Below are 25,796 nucleotides of genomic sequence, written 5' to 3' on the forward strand. Positions count from 1 at the left end.
GTCAGGACCCCCACAGGACCCCCACAGGACCACCACAGAGCAGGTATTCATTCTCAGCACTGCAGTGACACTGACATGGTGGTGGCGTGTTAGAGTGTGTTGTGCTGCTGAATGTGTCCCCTTACTATCGACTCTATTAGACAATCTTACCTTGTTGTTTCACCTTGTGTATATGAAGCCAGGGACAATAGCTCATCTGTTGCTGCACAGTTTGTGTGGGTCATCCTCTAGCCCTTCATCGGTTGTCACAGGATGCTGCCCGCAGAACTCTGTTGGATGGGTGTTTTTGGTTGGTGGACTATTCTCAGTCCAGCAGTGACACTGAGGTGTTTAAAAACTCCAGCAGTACTGCTGTGTCTGATGCCCTCATACCAGAGCAACACATACTAACACATTACAGGTGGTCCTGTGGGGGTCCTGACCTTTGGAGAACAGGGTAAAAGTATGCAGAGAAACAGATGGACTACAGTCTGTAATTGTAGAACTACAAAGTACTCTGAGAGGGTCGTTTGATCAACCTACCGTAATTGAAAATTAATAAGACCATGCTTGTTGGAAAACAGAAGATATCTGTTCCTTTAGAGAATTATTTGAAAGCCTCTTTTCCTCCCTCCCAGCTACTCTTTTTTCTTCTCAAAGCTCCAAGTTCCATAAATAATCAATCATTACCTATGTTCTGATGTGTGGTATCAAAGGGATACCGGACAGAAGCAGGAATTTGTCTTTGCTGATAGCTAGACTCACTTTGGGGAATTTCCACACAGCACAGGCAATAAAACGGTGTCACGTGACAAATGTACACTGTTGAGTGTGCATCAAACAACTATCGCTGAAAAGAATTAACATTTCAAAACAGCTGCGTCTCACAATCATCCAAGCTGACAAGCACAGCCGAGCCTGGCGAGGGTGAGATGACATGTCTTTTAGTGCAATTAAATGCCTCTCTTCCCCCTGGCACTTGATTTACCTTATCTGTCCGCCCGTTCGCTCATCACCCGCTTACGGCCGAGCGTCTAATCAGCACGCCCACTCCATCATTTGTTTGTCATTTTATGTCAAACTGAACATAATGAATGTCACTTGGGGCTTTATGAATCATTTAAACGAGGGCACGCGGTCTTGTCTCTATAGTGTGTGATGAGCCCGCTAAGTGCTAACTGTAAAGGTAATACTTATGTAATCTCATCCTGCTTGCTTTGAATGGTAGGGAAGAGGCTGCATGTCAGTGAATTCTCATTGGTGGTGTTCGCCTTGAACACTAGAAGTGGGCGTGACTGGTAGCAGTAAATCCTGTCACACAGTGATTTGAATTGCTAGAAGTGAATTACTAACTGGTAGGTTTGTAATGATACACGTATTTTCAGGTCTGATGCAAACTAAGATTCAGTTAAATTTTTGGTATGTTATGTTAAAGATTTTTTGTTTCTACAGAATTCAGAAAATTAATTTCAAATATTAACACACACACACACACACACACACACACATATATATATATATATATATATATATATATATATATATGTACAGCATTTCAACAAGAGCTGTCCTTAAAATTTCATGATGAATGAACCAATAGAAATGCTCCAAATCTCTTTACATTAACTTACATTAAAATGGAAAAGCTTACTATTTGGAGATTTTTCTTTGGACAGCGACTCTATATACGTATGTGTGTGTGTGTGTGTGTGTGTGTGTGTGTGTGTGTGTGTGTGTGTATACATATGAGAGAGAGGGGGAGAGAGAGAGAGAGAGAGAGAACTAGATTGCTCATGCACTGTAAAATGAATACTTTTCTATAGATGTAATGTCAACATATTCCTAAAAATGTCACAAAAATGTTTAAGTGTACTGTGCTTTCCTGCTAAATTTAGAGGCTGTCAAAACATTTGTAATGTGTAAGTGTCTATGTAAAGGTTTTTATGACTAATATAACCTAGTCTAGGCTGTCTGATCCGTTATTTTATTGGAATAGTTGTACCTATTCAAATATTTGTATATCCATTTTTTTGATAACATGTGCAGCTTAAAACGGCAGAGAATGAACAAATGCATGTAAAGTTTCTGCTTGCAGTCACAACCTCCATATATGCAAAGTAAAATATCTGGCTACCAATACTAAACACACCCTGTGCAAGAATGTGGTTTTGTTTAACTAGCTCCCAGCTGGCCAGCTCGGCAGATAGCTAACAGCCTAAGAGGCTCCATAAATAATTTTCAGAGTAAAGGCACATTCACATTATTTTGCATCGTGGGCCGCAGTGTACAGCGGCAACATTTCACATCATCGCTCAAGGCGGCAAACCACCAATCAGAGGAACTCAAACAAACATCTCAAACACGTTTTCATGGATTTCTTCATGATTCAAGAAAATCTGAAATACATACTCTACGTTTTTATATTCTGCAGTGATGGGAGACGACCAGAAGCAGCCTGTAGTCATTGGCTATGCATTTCAACAAACTTGAACTTTATATTAAGCATTATATTAAGAAAGATTAGATGTTTTTCTCTGCAGAGAACAAGAAAATACAATACATTCTGATGTATATCTTACAGAACAAGGTCCAAAAATCAATGCAAGTCTAGGAGGAACACTCCTGCGGAGCATGGTGTGCTAGAGCAGAGGCTTCAGCAGAGCAGCCTCTATCGGCAAACCAGATACATATAACTATGGCTAGCTCATGCTTTATTGGAGTCAAATGAAGCTATCCGCTGCATCTTTTCGGACCTCCGCTATTAGCCTTTATTCATACATCCTTCCACCATGCTTGGAAGAGAACACAGTTCTGTTACGTCAGATAACAGACACCTGTGATGGTTAGCATAGAGCTGAGTGATGGCCATCTAGAGAGGGAGGCTGTATTGGACTCCTGGTGCTGGATGGCTGTGGCATTGCCAGCAATTGAACACACACTCTCCCATAAATAGGGACAACACTTACAGGGTTGTGCCATTCGGGAGCCCTGAAATTTTTTGGGGGATTTTTCAGTACTATGGTGAAAGTGTTTCACCCTCACTGACTGGTTGAGTTTCCAGCATTTTCACTAAAACACAGCACTGTAACACATACTGATAATACTGTAGGGTGAAAAACGAGGCCAGGGCTGAAAGGACTGAGCTTGACATAGAGATCCAAGTTCAAGCAGCCCATCCCACACCATTGTGCTGCAAGAGCTATTTGAATCTGCACCCCGCACAATTGCAGGCTGTCGTTGCAGTGCTAAATGGCTGACTTGCAGGAGATTCTCCATTGTGTTGTTGACAGAGTAATTACTGTCTCTGCGTGTGGGAGAGCGAGGTCCACACCTCTTATTACATACAGGTGTGTTTCAGAGCTTGAAGAAGCTCTGTATGAGGCCCCCATCTGTCTCTCGATGCACAGGGGAAAGTTGTCATTTTAACTGTTATACTAAAAAAAGACTTTGCAGCAACATTGTCAGGTACGCTGAAGTTCACTTGGCACTTGCGATGCTTTTGGCAAAATCAGGTGATAACAAGCATTGTCACACTTCTACATCAATGACATATAACAGTTTTCAGCAGCGCCATGTCTACATAAGGAGCTCTAGCTCAGCCATGATATTTTGGGCACATTTTTATGAAACAATAAAAAGGCAGGCCAGAAGAGTGGCCATTTGGCTTCAGGGTCAATGGTGCATAAAGATGCACTGCTGTTAAAAAGAAATTAGAACAAAGATTCTTTGACTGGTTTGAACTGATCTGATCTAGGAGTGGATAACATGAACTTTAAATTTAGATTACAGCATTTTCCATTGAACAGATAATAATGGCATTATAATAATAATAATAATAATATGCTAGGTTTATTTATATATACTAAAGTGCACAACAAGAGTGAAAAGGAAGCCCATTTGCCTTTGCAAAATAAGAGTCTGCACCAACACTGTGAATGTAATAATGATATAAGCTGTTCAAATTCATGTTTAACTTGTCTAGAGGCATAGCTGTCGTACATGACAGCCCACACAGACATCGGGGGGAACATGCAAACTCTACAGAGAAAGAACCCTGGTCACCCTGGTGAGGCAACAGTGCTACATATATATATATATTGCTATATATATAATGCTTTTAGTACTATCTTTAGTACAGAAATACATAAAAATGTGTTTTCCATTATCTAAAAATATGCAATATAAAATACCCTGGAAATTCTTAAAGTACTTGATAGGCTGTAAATATATGTGGGGGTCTCTCAGGTTCCCTGTGTTTGAGCTCATCATGGTATCTAGTCATATTTTATACTGGTATTCCTCTCAGCCCTGATCCGGTGATTTTGGAGCAAACAAGAGGCACAGAAAATCTCCTTTTGTTTATTTCACATGGCTGAAAAACTTTCTAAGCAAAGTACATACAGTAAAATGTACAACTATTATATTTATGAGTAACAACAGCCAAAAATCTGTTCATTTGTCATTGTTATTAGTGCAGTAAACACATTTACCTGAATTGTCTGTTGATGAGGACATGTTTTAGTTAGAGATTAGCCTCTCACACAGCAGTTGTCTGTGCTGAAACCTACAGTGGGTGTGATGTCTGCTTTGTAAGAATGTCAGCATTCTCCAGCATCTTAGCAGCTCTCACATGGGACCGGCCTCTCAAAAGCATCCTTATGTAACACACTGTCAGGGATCATAATAAGATCATTGTAGCTAGCAGAGCATGTTCGCAGAGGTACTTTTCTTCTATCCTGAAATTCTTTCCTCTATACTCAGGAAAGGAATACTGAGAATTCATAACTAAAGAAGACTCCTAGAACTGTAGCAATAATTCAAGTAAAAGTATTAATAATAGAAATAAGTGTAAACACATGGTTTACTATGCATTATGTTGTAGCTACCCAGCATTATTTGTCAGTATGTCTACAGGCACAGGCTGAAAATATTTCCGAGCAGCTTGCACATGGGGCTGGTCTCTCAAAAGCATCATTATGTAACACAGTGCTGCCTCTGTCTCCACTGCCTCTAACATATTCACACTACTTGCAGTCAAAAGGCACCTGAACTGTATAATTTTTGGAGGTGGACACATTTGCTTTTCTTTTATTGTCTTTCAAAATTGAACTTTTTAAAGAAATGACCACAAAGTGTTCTGTATTTTTGGAGACCATTAGACTTAGTTTAAACCCAGGGACTCATTACAATATGTTCAGCTGGTGTACAATTACATAGCTTTTTGTGTCGGCACAAGTTTTAAGTTGCTCATTAGCTTGAATGCTTATATTGGCTGAATAAGCTAGCTAAGAGTCACTCACAGTAGGATGTGTAATCAACAGCTGTAATAAAGAGCCATCATGCTTTTTATTCTAAATCAAGAAATTAGGAAGAAAATAGTGTAAGAACTCAGTATAAAGTCAGCTAAGGTTAATTGTCCAGGCTGTTAACTGATTCTTTATGTCAGTTATCAACCCTCCTCCTGAAGATCTACCTTCCTGCAGGTCTCACCTCTGACCGAATTCTAACATAGATATACATACATAGATGCCATGTTGGGTTCAGTCAACAGTGCCGCCATCTTGGGGCAGTAAACATCACTGCTGGACTGCATTCAGTACAGATATAGAGTGGCAGTTGTATGTAGTTGGATGGGATTGTATGTAGTTGGAAGCAGTCATATAAAGAGGGGAATGTACCAATTAGCATCCATGTTTGTGCAGTGTTTATGTATAGATATGACCATGTGCTTGGCAAAGCACAGTCAACTCATTGGTGTAATACATTTTATAACCTATGCAGGGTATCTTAACTTAATGTGAACTTCAGTTACACTATTTTATTTACACTGATTATCAGTTTTGGGTAAATGTACATTGTAATTCCAGCCATATATTGATCCAATCTGAAATTTTCACATTAGATTAGTGCATTCTTACTGTGTTTTAGGGGGTTTGAATTCTCTACAATTATATATGTGTGACGCTTGGAAGGAATTCACACATTGATGGATTTGAAATTGAAATGAAATGAAATGACCCTTTAGCCAACTGTCTGAACACATTGGAATTAGACCTCCGCATTTAACCCATCCGTGCAGTGAAACACCACATACACACCAGTGAACACACACACTAGGGGGCAGTAAGCACACTTGCCCGGAGTGGTGGACAGCCCTATCCACAGCGCCCGGGGAGCAGTTGGTGGGTTGGGTGCCTTGCTCAGGGGCACTTCAGTCACGTACTGTCAGCTGAGGGGATCGAACCGGCGACCTTCCAGTCACAAGGCTGGTTCCCTAACCTCCAGCCCATTTACTGAGGTGTGACTGATGTGTGACTGTTTCTATCAGAGCTAGTGCTAAACTGATAGCAGTCTTTAATGTCAGGTGCAGACCAAATAAAATGTCTGCGGCTGCTCCAGACTGCTAGCTAACCAGCACACTTTCATTTGCGAACTAGAATAAATCAACAAATGTCAGAAATCTGTGCAACAGATGTACTGCTGTGCCTGATCCACTCAGACCAGCGCAACACACACTAAAACACCACCACCACATCAGTGTTACTGCAGTGCTGAGAATGATCCACCACCCAAATAGTACCTGCTCTGTGAGGGTCCATGGGGGTCCTGACCACTGAAGAACAGGGTAAAAGGGCAGAGAAACAGATGGACTACAGTCTTTAATTGTAGAACTACAAAGTGCACCTATATAGTAAGTGGAGCTGATAAAATGGACAATGAGCGTAGAAACAAGGAGGTGGTCATAATGTTATGCCTGATCAGTGTATGCTCCATTGTTTTTTCAGGACCCATGGTGGGTTTGACTTCTGCAAATAAGCTGCTGTAAAATTGTCAGGCCTGAGCTGGTATAGATTACCTAGTTAAACTTGACAAAGAGCCTTCAGAGTTCAATAACTAATTTGGAAACTTCAGCTTTTCCATGATTTGCAAGGTACTTTGGGGACATCAAGTAAGGTCTTGTTTCTTGCCCCTTTGTGCTGCTGCGCTAGGCTGCTTTGTTGATGTTGTCCACTCTTCGGCAAAGTGCAAAGCACGCGTGACTAAGTATCACCGTGTTGCGAGTCGACGGTTCCCCAAAGGTAGCGCCCAGTGCTGCACAGTGGTCATCTGTCTCCACATCCTGAAGAAGCTCACCCTGGCTGTCTTGGCTTTGGCCGGCCCTTCCTGCCTGAGCTGGGACTCTTCCCCCAGGACAATGGAGAGAGATCACAGCGATGAGTCACTCTTAATCATAGCTCGCAGAGGAGCTAGCGCTGAGGTCACGTCTGGGGGAGCACAAACACACAGCAGTGTTTTAAAGCAACAGCAGGGGGTCCGCAGCAGGGCCAGGGGAAGGCAGAGCCATTAGTGCATAGTGCGAGTGTGGGAGGTCGAAAACATCATGCACACATATACGTGCGCTCCAGGCTTGATTGCTTAAGGCAGTCCATCACTGTCAGAAATGACGTCATAGTCTTGTTGGCTGGCATTCGTACACAGTAGTCACCATGACTGACTACGTACACAAAGACCACAAAAAAATCCACTCTTTTTAATGAACATGCATCATGCATGATCATCTGATAGATTCAGGGAAACAAACAGCAAAACCCTCTGGACCATGCTGAAAAATACATTACTGCTGTCATATCCAAACATCATATCTCTGAAGTAACTTTATTGGAAAGAGTGGCTGATGCTGTGTTTACATGTTGGCAGTAGACAGATGATGGTAAACTAGATATTCCATTGTTTTTAATGAAGCAGTGACAGAAAATTCTGCCATTGCCAGCAGCAACCTTCCTATTTGAAAGCCAGGCCCCCTTAGATTTCTGATCTTTTAAAAAGTTCTCTGATGCTTTCTTACATTCTCATGACTCCACTAATCAAAAGAGACTGACAAAGCTCTCATAATATCACCATAGCAATGTTTTCACTGCTGCATGCTGCTGCTGAATGTGCTCAAAGACACAGAAAGACACCTTTTTTTAACACCAACATGTAAACAAAGCATTAACTTGCTCTGTTGTTTCTCCTGGTGGGGAGAATTTGGCTGAACTATAGGCTGCTTACTTAGTAGTAGTAGTTGACTGTGGTGAAGAATACAAGAAGTTCAGCACTGAAAAAATGACAAGAAAATCACAATCTTCAGCCATTTGCCCTTGACATCTACTCCTAGTGCTATGAAGCCTGCTGTCAGTTATTGTACAAACTAACGTCAGCCAGTTAAAGTTGAGATAAGCAATCCTGCATTGCATTTAATATTCAGAAAGGTTTGTCCCACTATAAATTACATTAATGAGTGAGCAATTTTAACAATTTAACAATTTAAACGCAAAGGAGTTGGCTAGTTGGTGGTTGTCATTCTCACTGTAGTGATGTCTGTGGGCCTTAATGCTCACTAGCTGGCTAAGCTGTAACCAGATTCCCTTTAAAATGAATTTCTGGCTTTGCCACAGATTGAAGAAGGAACAAACTTTCACGTAAATGCAACAAGATTTTCTTCTGGACATTTCTTAATGAAATCCTAAAATGGCAGCTGACATTAACAAATTAGGCTTAGAACAAAAAACAAAAAAGAAATAAAGTTACTAGATTTTGTTGATATATATATTGATATACATTGATGATATATTTTCTGATATGAGAGATCCACTTTAATGTGCAGTAGCAGGAAAACAAAACAACCTTATGTAAGACTGTGCAAGTGGCCCAATAATGTCTTACATGTTTTAATCAGCAGGTCAAGTGTTCTCCTTCTGTGAGTTCAGTCATGCTGAAATCATCAGTGATGTGAGTGGTATCATGCCAAATAACATAAATGTTTGAACCTGATCACAGGTGACAGACAGATGGTGGATGAACTGTAAATGATGTAGACAGTAATGGCTGTTTTTTTCCCCTTCCCCTCTTGTCCTGTTGTCTATTGCATTGACAGATGTACATCCAGACGACCACTCTGACCATCTCTGTCAGCCTGAGTGCCTCTGTGTCTCTGGGGATGCTCTACATGCCCAAGGTCTACGTGGTACTCCTGCACCCTGAGCAGAATGTGGCCAAGCGCAACACTCGCAGCCTGAAAGCTGTGGTCACTGCAGCCACCATGTCCAACAAGTTCAACCCCAAGGTCAGCCTGCGGCCCAATGGAGAGGCCAAGACTGAGCTGTGTGAGAACCTGGAAACTCAAGGTGAGATGGCTTAGAGGAAAAATACAGCTGATATCTGTAGTTTGTCTTGCCAGTTGGGCATTTTTTCAGAAGCAATGCAGACTAGGAAAAATGAATACTCATATTAAATATTTGCAAGTGCAACATTTTAGTTTTATAGTCTACTGAGATCAGGATATAGAATTTGGCTTTAGGCTTGAACTAGTGTCAAATTTCATTTGACTCACATGGCGTAAGCCCTACTAATTGAAGAAAAACAGAAACCAAAAGAGAATTGCAGTCAACCCACTCTTTAAAGAGCACTGGTTTTTGTAGGAGTGACCGTAGTACTTCTACTATGATGAGAATGTAGAAGTTAGCTTTAGGCTTAAAGCAATGTCAGTTTTCATTAGACACAAGCCCTACCATTTGAAGAAAAACATGACCTAAAAGGGACTCTAATGTTGCAGACAACCCACTCTTTCATAAGTGTTGATTTGTATAGGAGTATCCTTTGTACTTCTACAGTGATCAGAATGTAGAAGTTGGTTTTAGGCTTAAATTAGGGTCAGATTTCTCTGGATGTCAATTGATCCAAGCCCAACCAATTGAAGGAAAATTACTCAATTTATGAAAAAACTCAAAAAGGGCACATAAAATGGCATAAATCCAAAGGTAACACTTTTTTGAGTGATCCTTTTAGATGAAACAAATACTAAACAGACTCTCAGTAACATGTCAAAAACATATGAGAGGTTAGGATTAGGTTTTGGGTTGAGGTTAAGGTTAAGGTTAGGATTAGGGCCAGGGTTAGGGTTAGGTTTTGGGTAAGCTTGGTAAGGTTAGGTTTGTAAGTAATGTATCTTAGACTTAGACAGACTTTATTGTCATTCAAATTTATGCTGTACAGTGCGCATTAGAATGAAATTACGTTGCATAGGCTCAGAGTAGATATGGGAGAATTATAAGTAATACAAGGTAGTGCAAAGTGCAATGTAGTGCAGAGTGTGGTGCATATGTAAACATATTTATGTCAACAGATAAATAAATTTTAAATAAGTATATATACAAGAGGGTGTATTGCACTGTAGCTCCTAGGTGTGGAGTAATCAAAAAAGAATTGAAGCAGCATTTATTTAGAGTTCAACAGTCTTATTGCATATGGGAAGAATTTGTTTTTGAACCTGGCTGTTCTGCTTCGAAGACTTCGGAACCTCTTTCCAGAGGCTAGCAGCAAGAATAGTCCATGGTGGGGGTGGGAGGGGTCTCTGTTTATGTTCTGAGCTCTGGTCAGACAGCGACTTGTTGCGAGGTCAACAGGTATCAACAGTACATCTACAAGATATTTACTTTAATTTATTCAGCACTACAGCTACTTCACTGATATGTTGTTGATGTGTTACTCTGTAAAGAGTTTATTAATCATCTACAAAGGACCACTCCAAATAAAGTGTCATCAATCCAAATGATTAGTTTTACAACGATCAGAATATTTTGCACTTAAATTAGCATCAGATTTCATTAGGCATCGAATGGTGAAGCTCCTAGCAATCAAAGAAAAAAACAACCCAAAAAGGCAGATAACCCACTCTTTCAAAATTGCAGAGGAGTGTCCATTGTAATTCTACAGGGGAAAACAACCTTCATTCTGTATCCGGAGTGGCTGTGATCTAAATAAGGCAATCTTCACACCTCGCCCCATCCTAGTAAAGATTGAATTGGCAGTTTAATGCACTGCTTATCGTCTCGCCATTTGGCAGATGAGACGATCTTCAAACATCGCTCTCATCTAGTAAAACGTTAAATTGGCAGTCTAATTCACTGCTTAGGCATGGTCCAACGTAAATTACCGAGAGGCAAACTGGTTTGATTTCAGTAGCATACAAGTCTCTTGCTGAGCTGCTAATTTGAATATGTATAAAACAGGGCAGCAGACAGATGGGCTTTGTACAACAGCGGTAAATAAAGCCATAAACAGCTGAATCAGCAGAAACAACTTTGAGTGATTATGCATTTCCACTCCTCCAACCTGCACAGGCAGAGATAGGGAAGCCTGTGGCAGGAGATAGCTTCCATATTCCAGAGAAATTACAATTTGATTTTGCTCAGGGAGCAAAATTATTCATGCTTAGATAAGATACTCTTTTCCGTAAGTAATAAGTACAGTTCAGGTAAGGCTTGTAATTGCTTTTGGAAACTGAAGCTTTTTTGTTGCTTTGACAAAACCACTTTTCTTTTGCCTCGTCGATTCAAACTCGGTACACAATCTAAGCGGTGACAAAGTAGAATATGGGTGACACCAGGCACAGTCCCCATTCAACAAGTAAATTTGTTTTGCCCCCTTTAGTCCCAAGTTCAAGGAGAAGTAAAATTCCAATAGCGCATCTCGGCAATCCAGGCCGTTTAGTAAGCAAAATTCTCATGCTGTCTCCTCTTTTTCAGGACTTAGCCCCAAACAAACATACATCAGCTATAGCAACCATGCAGTCTAGCAAAAGTGAAAAAAAAGGCCGCTTCCTAAGAGTGACTTGTGGAAGACAGCGTCTAAAGGTGAACCACTCTTATGGTTTCCAGATGGGGGAGAGATATGAAAACGGCCTGCGGATGCCACGGACATTTTCTGATCACACAGAAGATCATGAGAAGACCCCGAGGGGGAAAAGTGGGAAGTCCATGACGTTTCAGTGATGGTACTGTACATTCCATACTGTGGCATCCTGCAGAACGGACTCCTTGCTGGGACCATCTGCGAAACTCCATTAAAGCTTATTTGAATCTATTCTACATTCAGATGTCATATATCTGATGTCATTTTGCTGAAGGACCAAACTTCAACATCTTCAACAACTTTCAGGTATGCATACATGGAGGGACAGCTGCTGAGCAACGACAACAAAAAATAAATCTTTTTCCCAGCAGGGGTTCTCACGTTTTCCTCTTGGTGATGGCGACAGCAGAGACCATTGTTTACAGGTGTTGAGCATGCTGGTTTTGGCATCCTGTGTTGTGTTGTTTTTTTTTTCTTTTTTAAGGAACATATCTGGAATGCTTTTAAAACCATGTTGCTGTGTTGTTACCACACTATGAGCCCTTGTGATATCAAAACTGTTTTAGGTGTATGGAGTGGTCTTTGGGGTAATGTTCGCTTGTGCTTGAGTACAAAAATCCTTTATTAAGTCAACTTACCCTGCGCTGTGGTCCAAAACACTCGATAGCTGTCACTGCCAACCATGCTTTGGCAAAAAAAACAAAAAACAAAAAAAAAATCGGAAATCACAATTTAGTAGCTGGGGTGATGTTAGCTCATTAAGAGTCTTTTCTGGCTCCCCTCGCTGAATCCTCTTAGAGACGATTCAACTACTGAAAAACTAAAACTACCAGTGTCCTGTTTGAGTAATTAAAAATAAGGAAAAAAAGAAAAACAGTACGCATAAAGCTTATAAATGACCTTTAGAAAAGAGCTGTAGGAAAGAGCAGGAAAAAGGTACTAATATGAAGAACTGTCAGATGATATATTGCAGCGAAGCATTTTGTGGATGTTCTGTGAATTTACAATTCACTTCTTATGATTTTTCCCTCTGTCTTTTTTCTTTTCTTTTGCACTGTTTGTGTTGCCAAAATATGTTCATGTTGACAGTGATAAATGGCAACTTAATGTGTGTTTCTGATTGGTAATGTTTGCGTTTCGTCCTGAAAAAAGAAAAAAAAAAAAAAAAAAAGGAATCAGAAACAGTGCCTGTACTAAAGTATTTGTAACATAAGAAAACTGAGGTATGTGAAGCATGATCATTTTTATACATAAGTTGTTTCTAATAAAAATATTTTTCAAAACGCATTGTAATTCTTTCGTTTGTCCTTCACAGAACAAACAAGTAATGAAGTTGAATGAAAAAAAAGGTATTACTCTGTTGAATAGAAATCTACGGAAGTTCAGAGAGGCCATGATGTTGCTGTATTGTTGTTATCTTAAGATAATGAGTTAACTGTCTTGTGATCACAAGATAACAAAGTCTGGAGAGACCATGAGCTGTTATATAATTTTCTGGATTGTTATCTTGAGATAACAAGTTAATTATCTTGTGATCTCAAGATAACAAAGTTGTTATCTCGAGATCACAAGATAATTAACTCATTATCTCAAGATAACAATCCAGAAAATTATAGTAACAGCTCATGGCCTCTCTGGACTTCCATAGAAATCCTTTGTTTTTTGAAATAAAAGTTTGTTGTGGTATGTAAACACTTTTTAACAAGTTTCAAAGCTCTCGCTGCCCAGTTTAGTCAGTCTATATAAGAAACTAAGCTGCATACATTTTAAATGTATTGTTTTTGTGATGTCATATAGTCACCAATTCAGCCTACATCTGTTTCGCTCTTCCCACTCATGCAGAAGTTATAAGCAGTGTGTCATCCCGGACTGCTTTTAAATGAGGCACAATGCAGAGCAGCCAATCAGGACAGAGCTCATTCACATGCATGCTGTGCAAACGTTTTAGGCACCTGAGAAAATTTATATGAGTGTTTATTTGCTCAGAAAAAATATTACTAAAATATTACTATAAATGCAAGTAATCTGAATACAATACATATTAAATTTATGTATGTCATTGTGTTTTCGCCCCTTTCCTCACTGCAGCCCAGTATTATTTGTAGTTGTCATCCAATACCTGGTTTGGCTAATCAGCATAAATTAAATTAGTGCTGGTGATGGAATTGAAGAAATCTATGTGAAGCCTGAAGGCACTGAGAAGAAATCTTGAACTGAATGTTCTTTAAACTAGTTCACAATGTCAACTACTTTTTTGAAGACAAAAAAAAGGAAAGAAATTGCTGTTACTTTTTACTGTATTTTTGTTTATTCGTATGTATCCTTATTTTCCTAGTCTATCTATTTTGTAATCTATGTTGAATTTACAAGCAAAAGCACATTTATCATAAAAAATGGTTTATGTGCTTATGTGCTGTATATCAATATAAATCAATCTGCAGACACAAAACTGTAGTCTTAAAGGCACAGTAACGAAAACAGCCTGTTTAAGTCTGACAGATAAAGAGAGGTTGGAAAATGGTCATGTAAAAATGAATTATGACTGTATGTACGACTGTACATAAAACCTCACCACAGTGGATTTCAGCAGGGTGAAAAGAAAAGAAAAATGTAGGCCGTGGGCCACTTTAAATTAGTGACACAAATTGCTGGCTTTGAATTCTAGTTGTATTGTATTGTGATCACCGTGTATGCAGATTATAGTCTATAACCTGCGTTGTTCATGCAACTCGAATAAGCAATTCCAGAAAAGCAGGAGAAGCACATTATTTATTTTAAAGCAACTACAACCTTCTACATATTTCCAAGATGAAATTTTTCCAGACGGCATCTTTAATGGAGGGTAAATACCCGCTGAGGCGGAAGAGGCTCCTGGGAGCAAACAGAGGGAATTAAAAGAAATGTCATTAGCTGGAGATATATTTTTACAAGAGGTGGCCGTCCATCATAGAGTGAATTTCAAAAGGCCCATTAGTATTCGTGAGTTATGTGTGCCATCAGTGCAAACAGCGTGGAAGCAGACAGGTGCTATAAAGAAGAGCTATGGTGCCGAGACTTCTTGATGTACAACACTACGGCTAGAGATAAATTACTGCCCACATTGGGCTTATTTAGGTCCGTCTATAATATGGGACATAAAGCAGCGGCCTGATTGGAATGCTACTCCATCTCTCTGTCAAAGATGACAGCGTAGGGAAAGTGGTGAAAAAGTAGAGGCAGCAGAGCACGGTGAATTAGGCACAGAGTTAAAGCCCAGTGTATAAGAAAAATGTAGTAATATGTGTGCAGGCATATGATTAATTAGTATGATTTATTTCAGCCAAGAAAATAAACTATCCACTGGAGTCCATTTAATGGTGTAATAGTTTGCCAGTGCATATTTCAGTTGTGTCTAATTTTGGGCCAAGGACCTGTTAACCTAATCACGACGTGTTTGAACACTGACAGACATATTGAAAGAGAATTTTAAGGTGTATTTTAGCCTAATGTGACTGGACATGTTCATTCAAGCTCAAGACTCGCACAGAATCTACTGATAAATAGAGGGGGGAGGGTGTTGAGGAGGTCTATTCAGTCACAGTTTAGTGAAACAGCACCACTTTGTGGTTAGTCTGTTAAGTCTCTAAAGTAGATTCCCATATGCACACCAAGGTCCAAGGTCCATAACGGACTATTGGCCTATGCATTTCATTTTAGAGTGATAGTGTATGTAATAGAGCTGCACTGCTTTCCATTTCAGCCTGGTAAGTTTATTTTTTGTCTTGTTTTAAGTTCTAAACAGATGAAAAACCACAGTGACTGTTTTATATTCACCGCACAGTGAAGGCCTCGCATAGTTCGCAGTTTGAGCCATGTGTATCACTGCTGTCGGAAGAAAACCTCGTATCCCCATTTTTATTTATCAGTTTTTAACATAATGTGAAAATACGTGTTGCCTTTTATATTGTGTGTAAATTTCATGATGAATGGACCAAAAGAAATAGCCCAAAATTACTTCTGGAATTCTGGTTCCATTGGCTTACATTAAAAGTAAACTATGTTTTTTGCTTCTCTGGTAAAGTTATCATTTTGGAGATATGAGGTTTTGTTCTGACAGCAGCGATATACTGTGGAATCTAAATATTAAAGAGAAAAATGTTATTTTAACCTCTTAGGTTTCATCCTAAAGCCTATTATTCATGAACTACACTACAAAACAAGTGAGTCATTCTTTGTAATAAGTGTGAAGGACAGACATGTAGACCCACCAGCAGATCTTGGGCATTTAAACAACTCTTGCTGTGTTAGGGTTTTATATATATATATTTTTTGCAGTGTTGTTTGAATTCACAGTGATAAATCCTTTAGTCGCTCCATGGTGATTCCCCAGTCAGTCAACTGCTATGTAGTGAATAGTGGAACAATGGATGAGTTTGGGTCAGATCACACTGACCCAACCAAGTCCAACATGTAATGCTGGTTGTTGCTGTTTTAGCATGTTTAGAAAAAGAACTGATAAACCAAATGAACCAGTGTGTATAAATGGTAGAGAGCATTCTAGAACAATGTGAAAGGGGGAGAACATTTTTAGAAGCATGCAAATGATGCAGAACATTCTAGAACAGTGGGGAAAACACTAGAAAAGCATGAATGGGTGAAAACATTCCAGAATCGTGTGAATAGTGGAGAACATTCTAGAACAGTGTGAATGGGGGAAAAACATTCCATACTACTGTAAATTGTGGAGAGCATTGTAGAACAGTGTGAATGGTAGAGAGCATTCTAGTACTAGGAATAGACGAGAACATTCTTGAACAGTTTTAATGGGAGAATACTCTAGAACAGTATGAACATGGGAAAATGCTCTAGAACGATGTAAATAATGGAGAACATTCTAGAACAGTGTAAATGAGAAGAACATTCTTGAACAGTGTGAATGGGGGAGAACATTCTAGAATTATGTGAATGGGAACAACATTTTAGAAAAGTGTGAATGCTGGGGAACATTTTAGAACAGTAGAAATGGGAAAAACACTAGAACAGTATGACTGAGTGAAAATATTCTAGAACAGGGCAAATGGGGGAGAACACACTAGAACAAAATAAACATGTAAACATCTAGTACAGTGTGAATGGGTAAAAACATTCAAGAACAATGTGAATGAAGGAGAACACTGTAGAACAGTGTGAATGGAAGAGAACACTTTAGAACAGTGTGAATGGAGGAGAACATTGTAGACCAGTATGAATGAGGAGAATGTTCTAGAACAGTGTAAATGAAGGAGAACATTGTAGAACAGTGTGAATGAGGAGAATGTTTTAGAACAGTATGAATGAAGGAGAACATTGTAGAACAGTGTGAATGAGGAGAATGTTTTAGAACAGTGTGAATGAAGGAGAACATTATAAAACTATATATATGGAGAAGAACACTAGAACAGTGTGAATGGAGGAAATTATTGTAGAACATTGTGAATGGAGAAGAACACTAGAACAGTGTAAATGAAGGAGAACATTATAAAATTATATATATGGGAGAGAACACTCTAGAACAGTGTGAATGGAAGAGAACATTGTAGAGCAGTGTGAGTGAGGAGAATGTTTTAGAACCGTGTGAATGAAGGAGAACATTATAGAACAGTATATATGGAGGAGAACACTCTAGAACAGTGTGAACGGAGGAGAACATTGTAGAATGGTGTGAATGAGGAGAATGTTCTTGAGCAATGTGACTGGAGATAACATTCAAGAACATTATGACTGAGTGAAAACATTTTAGAACAGTGTGAATGGGGAGAACACGCTAGAACAGAAGGTACAAGAAAACATTCTAGGACAGTTTGAAGGGGGCACGGTAGAACAGTAAGAATGGGGAGAATGTTCTAAAGTCTCCCAGCAATCACACACACATATGGCACGAGAACCAAACAGCAGTGTTTGTTGGTGGTCGTTGGGTCGGCGTGTTCTGGCCTTTAATCAGTGACTCATTCTGAACACAACGTCTGTCTGTCTGTCTGCTTTTACTTCTTCTTCTGATGATACTTCACTGGTTTTTATTGCTCGATGTGGTTCTGTTTCAGAATAATGTGTCTGCACAAGGGTAGCAGCAACTCTGACACTTCAGTTCTGTGACTCGAATGAAAATGAAAGAAGCGTTCACTATCCATAGTGAGTGAAACTGTTTTTACAGTCATTTAGATCCACCATTAGACACAGATCTAAATGGTCAGAGTTCAGCTGGCTGCTGCGACTGCAGCACGCATTTTCTGTCTAGATTTATTAAGTCTGTGCTTCTGTTACATAATTGATGCAGAGTGCAAAAATGTGTGAGTGAGATGTTATAAATAACCATAATGCCATTAAAATTTGAATAAACATATATGACAAAGACAGACGCTATCAATTAATAATGATTTAACAGTTTCAGTGGCATCTCTCTGTATCTCCCTTTCAAGGGATTTAAGTCTAAAGCATTGCAGCAGTTTTTCAAACGGAGGTGATTAACTAAGACACAAGCACAGTGCAGTATATAACTACAGTGGACGACTGTGCAGCATACGATCACTAAAGCTATTTAAAGGGCTCATATCTTGGAAACCCAAACCTTTTTTATATAAAAGTTTGATGTAGCGTGTAAAGTTTTAAAAACATCATTCCACTCACTTCATAGTCCATAGGGCCCAGTTTTGAATTCTTCCTTTTTGTGATGTCACAAAAACTCACATTCGTATATACTCACCCATTCACCTATTCATGCTGACGTTGTAGTTAAAGTGTTTCAGGCTGGACTGCTTTTTAAACAACGTATAATACAGAGTGACCAATCAGAACAGGTAATTTACAGATCACTGCCGTCGGAACATAACCTTGTATCTCCAAAATGGCAACTTTACAGGAGAAGGAAAAAATATGTTACCTTTAATGTATGTCAATGGAACCAGACTTTTTTTCCAAGTCATTTTGGACCGTTTCTATTGGTCTAATCATCATGAAATTTCAAAAATGGAGATATAAGGTTTTGTTCCGACAGCGGTGATATATCTCTTAACGGCACAACAATAAAAACAGCCCGTTAAATTCTAAGGGGAAAGAGAAGTTGGAAGTTGGAAATTGGTCATGTAAATATGAAATATACATAAACTCACACAAACAGCATAGGTACAAAAATTAAGGCTGGCTCAAACACTTCAAATACTCCACAATTTATTCCTCATGTTGATAGTTTCCTTATTTAGTATTCAAAAGCTTTATTAGTCTCCACCACTCTTGTGAATTCCTGATCAGTTTTAAAGTCAGATGCTTGTTCATCACAATTTTAAACAGAACATTTAATCATAAAAACAAGAGAAAAACATCAGTTAGTTAACAATGGATGTAATATAACCAGGCAATCTTAGCTACAGCCACGCTCTCCTACGCTTTCACATGCCCCCCTTTTTCTGAAAGGCTGAACAAGATAAGTGAAAGATGTTAAAACGACAAACAACATTTAAACAAAGACAAACAGCCAAATGCTTGTTTATTTGTTTGGCTTTGGTTTTGACAGCTGAACAACCTTCAGGTGAAGAAGCTGAGAGCGGAGAGTGACCTCACTCATTTAGCTGCCACAGAGTAAAGAGGCGAATCTGTTAAGCTGATTCTAATCAAATATGAACAGCCATAAATCTATATGATTCTAGTATACAAGACTGACATAACTTGTCAGTCGTCGATACTGAATTAGATGTATGTTTATCTATCTCTATAAAATCACAGGCTTATTACATACTCATTATTCAGTAACTACAGGGACTTCAATGCAAAGTGGCTGAGCTATTCTTAGGTTATAGAAATGTGTTATAAACCTTTGGGCCCACCAGCAGGTCCTGATCATTTAAGGGGTTAACTCGTGATGGAACTGACTTTGTACCATTAAGTTAACAATGGAATATGAACTCTATCCCTTCAGTAAACCAGCAAAACTGACTATAATACAGATTTTAAAAGATTTACATCTTGAACGTACTTCCATATCTGGGTAAGCAGTGATCCAGTCAGACTTATCTGTCTTATTATCTGGAATAAGGTTAGCGCATGTCTCTCAGCCTCTTTGCGACATCCATCATAAAAAGGGATGTGTAAAGGTGTAAAATATTTTGTTACAAGTTAAAAATGGGAATATTTTGATCAAAAATATCTGAAACAATGAACACACTTAAAATTATGGTTAATTATTGCATGTAAATATTATTATTTGAAGGGTAATACTGAGCACTTGTTCAGAAACACCAACAAGTACTCAAAGCTTGTACTAAGAAAAACATAGGATTGACCCTTTTAAACTACCTCAGTCTAAAGTAGCTTTCAGTAGGTTTCTAAAGAATGCACAAGAATATGTGCATCATATTGGAATCGTCTACATATGCATTTGTGAGTATGGTATCCAGTGTGTGTTGTGTTAAAAAGCGCCTCTGTTTCCTTCTTACTGAGGTGTCAAGTTATGGTTGGGTCAAGCAATTTGTGCTGGGCCTCAATCTATCAAAATGGCAGCTCATGCTTGAGGAACAAGAGGCTTGGAATCTCCAGAGAAAAGCCTTTTTATATTTTTGCCTTCCATTTCCATGAATGTGTCACAGGAAATATGTGAGCGTAGCATGTATATCAAATTTGCAGAATCTCATCTATTTGAGTTGAACTCTCACCATCTTTAACCAGTAAGGCTAAAAATGTCACCAAATGCCCCTTTACTTTAGAAAATCAGCTGCTCGTCCAACACTTCCTGCACTGAGCAATCAATAACCAGACAACAGCAGTCTGGAAACAGACAGAACGAGAGTAGTTGGAGAAGCATGTGCACATTCTTTTTCCTCATTACACTTCTGACATAATTTTTCAAGACGTGCCTCATTTTGTAGTTGGTCACATGTCAGAATAATGACATCCTGGTCTAAGCTGTTTTTTTTTCAACCATATGGCAAACAAAAACATTCCAAAGCTGATATGTTTTGTTCTTCGTACATCATTTTCTGTGAGTCCTCTGAAATATGGAGTCGATATGTAGTTGAAATATTGTATGTTAATATTGCTAATATTGTTAATATTTGATTGACATTGTGTGAAAGTAAGGCTGTTACTATACGTCAAGATATACATGCAGGACAGATGTATAGGCTATTTGACTGTGATTTCGAAAACACCATTCATTTTCCCCATAAAGAAAACTACTTAGACCAGTGGTCCCCAAAGTCAGTTGTGGGGATCTTGTGCTCTGTACATTTTTTTGTTTTCCCTATTCCAAATGCACATGAGGGGCTTGTTAATTAGTTAATGAGTTGAATCAGGCATGAAAAGAACAGAGAAAGCACAAAAATGTGCACAGGATTGGGAACTCCAGGCTTAGACCCAGAACACAAGTCCTCAGAGGTCTATTAGTGCAAGATGTATGATGTACTACAGCTGCACAATATATTGTTTGTTAATCTTTTTTTGTTTGTTTGTTATGTGCTGCAATACTGATATTGCAGTGGGCTGTAACATGCCAATGAGCCCTCTAACCAATCACAATGTTTTTTCGTTTTCTTTTTTTATATTATGTGTTGTGAGCATCTTGAACAATCAATCCCAGATGAGTTTCTGTGGGTGCTTTGATGGATGAGGGTATTCATGTTATCCAGTCTTTCTTAATCCTGCTCCTGGAGAACCCACAGCACTGCATGGTTTCAAGTAATCCATGATTCAGCTCCTGCTCATCAATACATTATGGAGCCCTTCATAAGCTGGATCAGGTGTGTTTGGCCAGTGAAACTGTGCACTGTGGGTTGCCAGGAGCTGGATTAAGAAATACTGATGTAATCCAAAGAAAATATATTATTGTACCCAAAATAGTGCAGATTAATCTTTAACCTTATAATGTTGTTGATTCTCCAATGCATTCTTTATACATTGCAAGGTGTATCTTGGTTGCCATATAGTCACAATACTAAATATATCCATATCACACCAACCTATAATGTACAGAAAACATCAAACATCACCATTATCAGAAGAAACCAGTTCAGTCTAGCTGGAGTCTTTCATGTCGATGATTCTGTAGCTTCTCTGTGTGTGTGCAGTGCAGGATCTATAGGAGGTTCATGTGTGTTCTACCCCCTGCCACACTGCTAGGCTCGCTGCATGGCTGTTTGATTGATTGCGAGTGAACTGCAGTTGCTTTGATTAACAGTTGGTCTCCAGCTTGTCACTGAGGTATCTGGTGTATTTTCTTGCTTTTACTTGTCAGCAGATTGGAGTGTGTAATTTTGACCAGTGCACTTGTCACTAAGCCCAGGGGAATATAGCCAGTAATCACATCTCGATTAGGGTGGCTGTACACTGCAAATTACTTCATGTTGGTGTTGTGGCACTGTTAATTTACACCCAGTGATGATGAAAATAGCAAAGCATCCATGCAGCGTGCAAAATGCAGCGAGCACGTGCTCAGCCCAATATGCAGAGCAAGCTTATTCTCACAAGCTAGCACAGCAGCAGCCAGTAAGAATAAACATTTGTATGCCTTTTGGGCATGATGTGCTGGTATCTTACTGTAGAAGCCCACAACACTTCTGTGTTCAGGATCATAAAACTGTCAAAAGCGGTCATCAACAAGCCAATTTCAGGCTCAAAAATCAATTTGTGCGATAAAGATTTGAGGATGCCAATATTAATTATTAATTATGTCAATAAAACATGCTAATGCCTTACATTATCAAGTTCAATGACAGACAGACCATACCACAATTTCAGATAATAGATTGTAATGAATTTATGTGTGACCTTAGGGCTTATTAATGTTTATTTTATTAAAATAATTTATTGAACATTCTATTTGTCACTACCGAAACAACCATAACACTACCGAAACTTTACCAACTGTTTCTGTAGTGATAATTCTAGCTGTAACTAGCATATCTCAAAAGAACTAGACAGTACATCAGTTGTACACACATGAAATCATAATATTTTTCATCAAAACGCAAAAAATTTACTTAATTGCGGAGAATGTTTGTTTATGTAGAGATGATTCTACGTACTGATTCTCAGACTTTGGGACAGTAACTAACTGCTCACCATGTGGCCATGAAGGACAGGGATGCTGTGTCAGTTCCTGCACTAAAATTCAGGGGTGTAAAATTCTGTAAAATAAGGCTGTAGAATTAAATTCTTTGTGTTTCAGTAGTGACACTGAAATTTAGGACAGCATTTTTAATGTAAAAATTTAATTCTAAATCTTTCTACTTGACTTTAAAAAAAATTAAAAATTAAAAACAACACTTATTTTATATTTTCATTTATATATATATATATATATATATATATATATATATATATATATATATATATACTATTTTCAATGTAAGTAATGTAATGTAAATATAATGTAAGAAATTGATATTGTAAGTATTGATTTCTATTTGACATTTAGGGGTTTAGGACATTTGGGAAAGTACCCAATAAATGATAATTTTGTATAAATTTAGCTTATTACTATCTAAAACCGTATTTTTACTCTTTTTACTTACATTTAGAACATAAAAATATGTAAATATATATGCACCATGTCATTGCTGGGGATCAAACTCAATCTTGCAAACTGCATTTTAGGTACTAAAAATGCATTTTTTGAGCCATACAATAGAAGAACCATTTTTGCTTCACTAAATAATAGGGCTGTCAAATGATTATGATAGTCACATTTGTCTTATTTGCACTAATTTGACCCATTTAGATAAGAAAACTCATGAGCATTGAAAACAGTGATAAGTTCAGAAACCTGTCCCCTGTAGCAGAGTCAGGTGGCATCATTGTAAGGAGTAATTTGTCGTGCGTGATTTTAACATGAATTCTAACTAAAATGTGGGTAATTGCTGTGGAATTACTAATGTCATTTAGTTCATGTCTAGGTACTTTTTCTAGGTATTTTTATTTGTTAAAAACTTCAACTTCAAAAGGTCAGTGTGTGTGAAATCTTTTGAGGTCATCTTTTGAGACCATCTTGTGTGCTTTACTGGCTCCATGAGGTGCAAAGTGCTTGGCACCAATGATTGCCACTTATAGACGGTTGTCCAGTTCTCACAGCCGTTACAGCAGTAAACAGCAGAAATGAACATATGTTACATAAATTGAATCAGATGAAAACTAACTGAAAGCTGTCTGTCTTTTTTGCTAACAATGATAATGTACAAGTTAAACTTCATCCACTGTTCAAAATCACTTAATAAATAATTCTGAATATTCCAAATTTCAAAAATGAAACCAAACCACTCACAACACATGGCTCTCTTTTCTTTTTTGCATCTTGTTTTGAGAGAACTGCAGTTTTCTGCTTTTCTGTTGCTTTTGTTAGTTTGCTGCTTGTTGATTTATATGCAGGTCTCCTGTGAGCAATGTCCAGTGTAGTCTGCCAAAGGTATCCTTCTGTGCCAATTAGGGCTGGGCCAAAAATGTTATCACAATAAAAAAATTTCATATCAGTCGAAATGTTGTCACGACAAATGTCAAATCATTAATGAAATATTTCTTTAAAGGGCTGATTTTTGCTTTGTTGTTAAAGAAACCAGACAGTTAATTGTGGTTTTAAACTATTATTTATGGTCAGAGCATAACAAATATCTGCCAGACAGAGGAACATTTAGCAAATCTGTCATGGGATAATGGAAGAAGCCTTTCCAGATTAGCTGTTTTTATCAGCTGGTTAAAGCAGCACTTTCACATGCACAGCATGGCCACAATTTTTTATAATATTCATAATTTAAAAAGAAAACAGACTACAAGTGCTAACTCAACAGCTTTAGCTTAGTATGAACAGCAAACCTTAGCTGGTTCAGTATGTCAACGATGGATCACATTGCCTTACTCCTATCACTCATACCATATCCATGTCAGAACATATCAAGCTAGCAGACATTTGGATCTCTCTATTCTATCGTAGTAGTTTGAGGAGTGGAAAAAACTGCAGTACATCTGCAGCTCACTGTGTGAAAGACAGACCTCAGTGGCCTTAACTGTAGTGTGATTCTCTCACACCAGACAAACAACTTCACACCTAAAAGGAGGACGCTGGTTGTCTGGTGTGAGAGAATCACACCGCAGTTAATGCCATCAAGGTCTGTTTTTTGTTTTTTTTGTCTTGTTTGATCATTATAGTTCACTACAGTAACATTAATTCACCGTGCTGTGCGAGTGACAGAGCACTGCTTCGAGTTGCCAGCTGCTAAAAACAGCTACCCTGGAAGTTAGTGTTCTCCCACTCTCCCATCTCACATATACAGCATCTTCAGTTTACTTCCATTGTAATGCTGTAACTGGCATGAACCCACTTCTTTCTTTCACTTTCATTGCTTGGGTTTTCACTAATACTAAAATACAACTGTTTGAGTGCTGTAACACACTAACCACTTCAGCTGTGGGTGCAGACGTGATTTAACGCTGCCAAAGCTTGTTAGGATGTTAGGACAGAAGTGAGTTTGCGCTACGGCAGTACCGTTATGCCACTTGTCACTCACACTTGGTCACAGGAGAACAGATCGCCAATCACTCTACTCAAACAGGTAAAGTACAACCCCACGTGACCCCACATTTTAGTCCCCATTTCCTCCCTCCTCGAACCATGTAAAAAAACTTGAAAGTGCGCCCTCTCATGGCGACAACAGAGTTGTGTTGCTTTTCTTACAGTAGAAAATTCAACCAGGGCTGTTGCTAGAACAGAGAAGTGTGAGAGTGCTCTATTATATCGAACATTTATCAAACATTTCTAATATTTCTGTCGAGAAAAGTTATATTGCAATAATTATTGTTATAGTCTCATCATTGCAGTAGGAAATAACTTTGCTTTTTTTCCCAAGAGATCCATCAATGGACTTGCCATTTAAAAGCTGTACTTGCATAAGATGACTACAAATGTGTAATCATATCAACATATAGTGAGGGCACACCTGGGCTTCAAGGTTAAACTATGGATAGCTTGAAGAGTCAAACTAGGGAAATGAGTTTAAAGTGTTAAAACAGTGCGTCAAATTAGATGTTTCTTGGTGTTTCTGTTAATATCTTTGTGATAATACAGCACTGAAATACTGTTCCATTCCGTCACATCGCGAGATCGTATGTGACTCACATCCGGAGTGATGTGCCAATGAAGACAAATTGACACA

General features: G+C 38.6%; 1 protein-coding gene across 1 annotated transcript in view; it reads left to right on the plus strand.

Moving 5' to 3' along the window:
• grm4 (glutamate receptor, metabotropic 4) overlaps positions 1 to 12,964 on the plus strand; it is a 141,713-nt gene extending 128,749 nt beyond the window's left edge. Inside the window, exons 9-10 of the mRNA XM_036571112.1 lie at positions 8,897 to 9,146; positions 11,547 to 12,964. Of these exons, the coding sequence (XP_036427005.1) occupies positions 8,897 to 9,146; positions 11,547 to 11,596 (300 nt within the window). The 3' untranslated portion in view covers positions 11,597 to 12,964. The remainder of the gene's footprint in view (positions 1 to 8,896; positions 9,147 to 11,546) is intronic.
• Positions 12,965 to 25,796: the final 12,832 nt, after the last annotated feature.

This window comes from Colossoma macropomum, unplaced genomic scaffold (genome assembly GCF_904425465.1).
Source record: "Colossoma macropomum unplaced genomic scaffold, Colossoma_macropomum, whole genome shotgun sequence".
Lineage (NCBI taxonomy): Eukaryota > Metazoa > Chordata > Actinopteri > Characiformes > Serrasalmidae > Colossoma > Colossoma macropomum.